Genomic DNA, 6,405 nt, shown 5'->3' on the forward strand with positions numbered 1-6,405 from the left:
ATGCAGGGATTGGGTACCAGGATACAGGGCAGGGATGGGGATCATGGGCAAAATGTTGAGGCCTTTGGACTGCAGAGCTGGCGTGATGCTTAGGGAACAGTAAGGAGCGTGACCCTGGAGTATAAAGTGACGAAAACCTAAAAAGGTAGATGCGGCCAAGTTATGAAAGGTCTTACCTATTAGGCAAAGGAGTCCAGACTTAATGCAGTAGATAAAGGGGTGGGGGTATCTCAGATGATCTGAGCAAAAGAAGAGAAAGTAAATGCAGGACTCTACGAACCGTGGGATGGATGCTCTGACAGATTCACTGCAATCCTCTAGATATGAAGAAGCAACACGTCTAGGGACTGGATCTGAGGAGGAAAGTACACGGAAAAGCCAAAAAAAGAATGTGTTCTGTGGGTGGAGTAACTGGATAAATGATGGTATCTCAGACACAATGGAGATCAGGAAGAGCTGGTTCTGGAGAAGAGAAGTGGGCTGAGACGGACATGAGCTGGTGGCCGGACATCCAAGGGGAGGGACCGCCGGGGCAGGAGGAGGAGCAGCATGAAGGGGCACCAGGTTGGGCTGTGCAGATGTGAAAGTCAGTTGTAAAAACAATAAACATCAAAACGGGCCACGTGAAGAGGAGCTCTCTGAGGAAAGAAAGTGAGAGGAAAGGGAAGAGGGTGGACAAGGTGCAAGGTGAGGGAGCAGGGGCGGGAAGACATCCAGGGCAGACATGGCCAGCCGCGGACCTTGGTGGAGAAGCCCGCAGGAGACTTCCCTCAGAAAAGGTGGTCAGCAGGGCCCAGAGTTCAAGGACAAGAATTTACGGAGACCACTGGGTTTGCCTCATTTAACATATATGTATGCCAGCCCCTGGGATGTTGGTTAGAAGTCCCCGCAGACGTCCAGGAGAGCCAGGCCCTGAGCACAGTCCTGTGTGTGGAAGAGGGAGATTCTGAGGCTGGATTCTGTCCCCTGAGGAGCCCTGTTTACAAAAGCTTCAGTCCACAATGAGGAAGGGCCAGGGGTGGGGAAGGAGGGAAGGAGAAAGGGGGAGTGGATGGCAAAATGCATACAGTTGAGAGCAGCCCACTTATTAAAAAAAATGTTGGCATTTAAAGGAAAACCAGAACTAGAAAAATAACTTGAGGGGACAGAAAAGCCTTGCCAGCTCCCCCACACCACCCACCCACCCACAGGTGAGCCTAGATATTTTCAGGCTGGAGAAAAGGCCGCTGTAGAAGCAGGACTCGAGGGCAGGGCGGTTACTGTGGACGTAAACAGAAGGCAGTCCCCCCATTTCCGAAGAGCCAAGAGGAACCCACTCCCACTAGTTAAGAAACATGGCAAAGCGGTAAATGGTGACAGTCCGGGTGAGTGATTAGGCCAGTGAGTGGTTGGAAAATGTGGGCGTTCGAAAGGGGGACCTACTGGGGGAGATGGTATCAGCGAGGGCTTCCTGGAGGAGGTGGCTCTAAGGCCTGTCAGGAAGGAAGGGCGGAGAGAAAAGGTCGGGGCATCCCCGGCCGGGCGCGAGCTGGGCTCCGCTCCCTGGGGCGCTCTCCTCCGGCCCCTCCAGGTCTCCCCTTTCTCCTTCCGCCGCCCCGGCCTTGGCTCGGGGCTCGGGTTCCCAGCACTGACGTCAGCGGGCAGTGACCTCAGCGCGGAGGGGGCGGTGGGGGCGGGGCGTGCGGCTCCGGCCCCGCCCCCATCCGCTGGCGGCGGCCAATGGGCGAGGCCGTGGCTGCCCCGCCTCTCCCCAGGGTATGAAAGGCGCCTCCGGTTGCCGTCGGGTAGAGTCCCCGCTGCGGACGAGCGAGCACCCCAGGAACTGAGCTGCAGGACCCCCGGACCCTCTCTCAGCCCCCGCCGCCGCACCGGAGCCGCGCACATGAACCAGAACGGCTGGGCCGGGAAGAGGACACACATGCTCCCCGAGATCGCCGCCGCCGTGGGCTTCCTCTCCGGGCTCCTGCGGACGCGGGGCTGCGTGAGCGAGCAGCGGCTGAAGGTGTTCAGCGGGGCGCTCCAGGAGGCGCTCACAGGTGAGCGCGCCGGGATCCGGGCCGCCACTCCGCCACCAGGCTCAGCTCCCCTCCTGGCGTTCTTCCTCCTCCTCGGCCAGGGGAGCCGCTCGGGACTCGGCTTCCCTCCAGCCCGGGGCGGCCCACACTCTCCCGTTCCCTGGGCCACGTCTACCTTCCCGGCCCTGCGCGCAGGTCTCGGTCCCTGGTGGGTCTTGGGGGCGCAGCGGGCGCAGATTCTTAGTTCTGGAGTGCAAGTCTGAACCCGGCTCTTGCCCGGGAAGAGGGGTGCCTGCGGGTCCGAGAGCGGGCCAATCTCCCTCCCTGGACCCCGAGACGCCCCGAACTCTGCGGTGACCCATCCGGCCGCCGGAGAGGGAGCCCTTTGGGAGAGGACCCTTTGGGGAGGGAGCCCTTTGGGAGAGGAGGCGCACTCGAGCCTTCTCGGCAGCCCGAGTCCCAGCGCCCTGCTTCCGGCTGTGCGCGCGCGGCTCTGGGCGGGTTGTTGACTCTCTCCAAGTTGGAATCGGGCTCCTTTTGTATTCCCCGGGCCCCTGAGCCCCCTGCCACCTACCAGGGGGCCAACGGAGCCTTGTAGAAAGTAACTGAGCTCCCCGGGAGTGTGTGACGGGGGCGGGTGCTGCGCGATACGGGGTGGTGGACACGAGATAAGCAGATGCTGGCCGGGGAGAGACCTGTCTCCCAGCTGGTTTAGCCTCCTGGCCGGCGGTGTCTGGCTGTCTCTGACTGTGCCCACGCAGGTCCCGCCTGCTGGGGAACATCATGTTTCAGTAAAGCAACCCCATTGGACTCCTGAGCCAGCCAGTGGCCGAGGGTCTCTGACTTTTGAAGGAGGTAGAGGGAACCTCTGGGGCCCAGGGTGGGAGGCGCAGTAGTTTGCTGAGGATCCCAACCATGATGCTTGTCTTCCTGGGTTTGAAACTGGAAGTCATGGCAAACCACCTTGTTGACTTAAAACCACCGGGTCGCTTCCTCTCCTTTACCCCTTCCTCCCCCCTTGCAGGCGTGGCACCCCTGGCCCAGCTGCTCTAACCAAGGGGTCTCCCCTTTGTCCTGTCTCCACAGAGCACTACAAACACCACTGGTTCCCCGAGAAGCCTTCCAAGGGCTCCGGCTACCGCTGCATCCGCATCAACCACAAGATGGACCCCATCATCAGCAAGGTGGCCAGCCAGATCGGACTCAGCCAGCCCCAGCTGCACCGGCTGCTGCCCCGAGAGCTCACCCTGTGGGTGGATCCCTACGAGGTGTCCTACCGGATAGGGGAGGACGGCTCCATCTGCGTCCTGTATGAGGAGGCCCCGCTGGTCGCCTCCTACGGGCTCCTCACCTGCAAGAACCAAATGATGCTGGGCAGGAGCAGCCCCCCCAAGAACTACGTGATGGCCGTCTCCAGTTAGCTCCCCTGCCCCCCCCCTCGGCACTCCACTGTACTCAACCTGCGGGGACAACAGGCCACAGCATACCTCAACGTGGGGAACTGTATTTTAAATGAAGAGCTATTTATATATATTATTTTTTTAAGAAAAGGGGAGAAAAAAAACCGTAAAGATTTTTTTAAAGAAAAAAATCCTTAAAGGGTGCTGCTTGGAAGTGGCCTCCCCAGGTGCCTTTGGAGAGAACTGTGGTGGCTTCAGTCTGGGGGGCCAGTGTCTGCCTATGGGAGGGGGAGCCGCTAGGGGTGGGCACAACCAAGGCAGGGAGGTGGGAGAAGCTGGGCCAGCACCTCAAGATGTGAGAGGGAACAAGCATGGTTAGCAGCTGTGAATGAGATGGGACCTCACCCTCTCCCCACCCAGACACCTGCATCCCTGACCTCAGGGCCATTCAAGCCTGGACTTAACTCATGTTGCCTAATCTTCACTTTTATTTTTCTGATGAGATCCTGGGCAGAGAGTGATTCCTTTTGTCCCAAACAGCTTTTCTTAAAATCATCACTTGTTTCTAATTCTATCCTCAGGGGCCTGTAGGTATTGTTTCCCAGCCAGGAATCGAAAGCTTTTTTGTTTTGTGGGATTCACGGGAGTGAGGCAGGGTTGGAGGTTCCGGGGGCTGGGGTGGCAGGGTACTCTGCACAAACCCTTTGCTTGGCAATGTGCTGCTGTGTGTAAGTGTGCTGAATGACTCGGGGGTGATTTGCAATGGACTTTAAGACCCAAAGAGTGTCCGCTGGGTATTTACAAAACCCTTCTTTCTGGATCCACGTGAAAGTGCTAATGCTGCTGCCATTATCCCTTTGAGAGGTGGCTCAAAAGCCACAGGGAACTCCAAGTCCTTTATTACTGCCTTCTTTTTAAAAGCACAACACTGCTCTCTCACTCTCCCCGCTCCTCTCCCCTCTGGTTGAGCCATGGAGCGATCCTATTTTCTCAGTCACTGTGCAATATGGCCTCCTGGTCCCAGGAGGATGTGGAGAACTGGCCCTCAGAACCTCCTGGCGCTCTAGGGGGCTGGGGAGCCCCTCTTCCTCTGTCCTCGGAACTGGCTGGCTGCTCAGCCTTGCAGGTGTCCCTTGGCTGACCCCGGAAAGCCCAAGTTCTGTAGGATTACTGGCTATTCTTGTAGGGCTGACACTAAACACCAAACATTGGGCATTGCTTTTTCTCCCTGGTGCTCAGAGCGCCTCTGGGAGAGGTTGCTGTCTCTCTCAGTGCAATCCAAATTTGTCTGTAGACTTGTGCAATATTTACTGTTTTGGGTTGGAGAAAAATGGAAAACTACCTTTGGTTTCTCAGTGACATTAGTGAGAGGTTCTCGGAAGACCTTGAGATTCCCAAACCTGAATCATCTTAAAAAGGACATAGCTGGGCCATCTGGTCAACCTGGCTATGCTCCTGCTATTGACTCTTATTGAGGAACCTTCTGCCCCAACCCCCAAAGTCCCCTCTCCACTGCACCCCCCTTTCCTGGGTTTCTTAACTACTCAATTCTGACTCGGAGGTGCTATTTACCAAACACTCTCCCAACCCATTCCTGCCTATTCTGCCTCCTCCTTTTCAACTCTCCAGATCCAAGCTGTTTCTCCCAGACCCTGTTTCCAGTCTTAATTGCTTTAAAAGGGACTTGGGGCCCCACAGACCCAAGAGCTTGCTTATATTCTGGCCTGTGGGTTGAAACAAAGCTGTGAATCACTGAAGATTTCATTGTTGCATGTTGCAAACTGGTCCTGCCTTTTCAGAAGCAGCCTCATGGTCTCATGCTTAATCTTTTCTCTCTTCTTTTTGACGTTCACTTTAAAAACTAAATGCCCAGAGCTGGACTGTTGAGCAGGCCTGTCTCTCCTATTAGGTAAAAATAAATAGTAGAGCATTTGTAAGCTATTCTGAAAGAAAAGACAAAGGTTACTAATTGTATAATAGTGTTTTTATATGGAAGAATGTACAGCTTTATGGACAAATGTACACTGTTTTGTTACTTTAATAAAACTGTAGCAGATGAAGTTGTGTGGCCTAGAAAAGGTAAAACTCCCACATCGTTAATTTGGGTCTTTCAGACCCAGGTCCTTTGTGTCTTCAGTTGCACTTAGAAACCTATGTGGCCAGATAAAAGGAAAATCTTAAGTTGTGTGGTGAGGGCATTTCCAAGCATCCCTCTTCTCCAGGAAGTAGCTCCATATTTACTCCCTCTGATGCATATTCTGTGAAAATGCTAGAAGTGAGAGGATTCATCTGATGTAGCCTTGCTAGGCCTCAGCTGTATTCACTCCTTCCATTCAGCAAGAATGTATTGTCAGTAAGTTCTGGGCACTGGAAACATTAAAGATGCTTAGACACAGCCTCTCCTCTCACAGACGGGGTGGTGAGCAGGGAACCCCTCACCTCTTCTCAGGTTGGGGCAGAATTGTTAGAAATTCCTGGTGCAGGCTCTCCTGGGCTCCCTGGAAGTACCATCTGCTGCCCACCGTTCTTGTCTCATTAGACAGAATGGTGGGACTTCAGTTGTTGCTATTGAAGTCACAAATGCATTTTTGACCTGAGCTAATTTTTTGTTTTGTTTTTCTTGGCCATCGGTGCTGTCTTTAAAATTTAAATATGTTGACTCATGAACTATGGGATCCCCCCCACACACACACACACACTTTCACTCCTCCATGATCCTCATCAAGAAACACGTAGTTTGACCTAGGTGTGCTAGGTAGCAGGTGGCCCTGGAGACTGTGATAGGCTGGGAGGGTAGGTGAGCCAGAATATGGGCATGGGGGAAGCCTGCTCACCTGTATCATAAATAGAATTGGTTATGGGGACCCACTGTGTCAAGATGTGATTTAAAGGAAGGTTCCCAGGTTCATTTGTAACTCCTAATACAAATGTCTTACACACTCATTTATAAGGACCTACTTTTTTGGGTGTAAGGACCCAGTGTTAAGGTT

The 6,405-nt window shown here is 54.4% G+C and overlaps 1 protein-coding gene across 1 annotated transcript; it reads left to right on the forward strand.

Moving 5' to 3' along the window:
- The first annotated feature begins 1,788 nt into the window (after window positions 1-1,788).
- BTG2 (BTG anti-proliferation factor 2) lies at window positions 1,789-6,011 on the forward strand. The gene is made up of 2 exons (XM_080647900.1): window positions 1,789-2,036; window positions 3,102-6,011. The coding sequence occupies exons 1-2, from the start codon at window positions 1,883-1,885 to the stop codon at window positions 3,434-3,436; spliced, it is 489 nt and encodes a 162-aa protein (XP_080504026.1). The 5' UTR covers window positions 1,789-1,882; the 3' UTR covers window positions 3,437-6,011.
- The last annotated feature ends 394 nt before the right edge of the window (window positions 6,012-6,405 follow it).

This window comes from Plecotus auritus, assembly GCF_963455305.1.
Source record: "Plecotus auritus genome assembly, chromosome: 12".
In the NCBI taxonomy this organism is placed as follows: Eukaryota; Metazoa; Chordata; class Mammalia; order Chiroptera; family Vespertilionidae; genus Plecotus; species Plecotus auritus.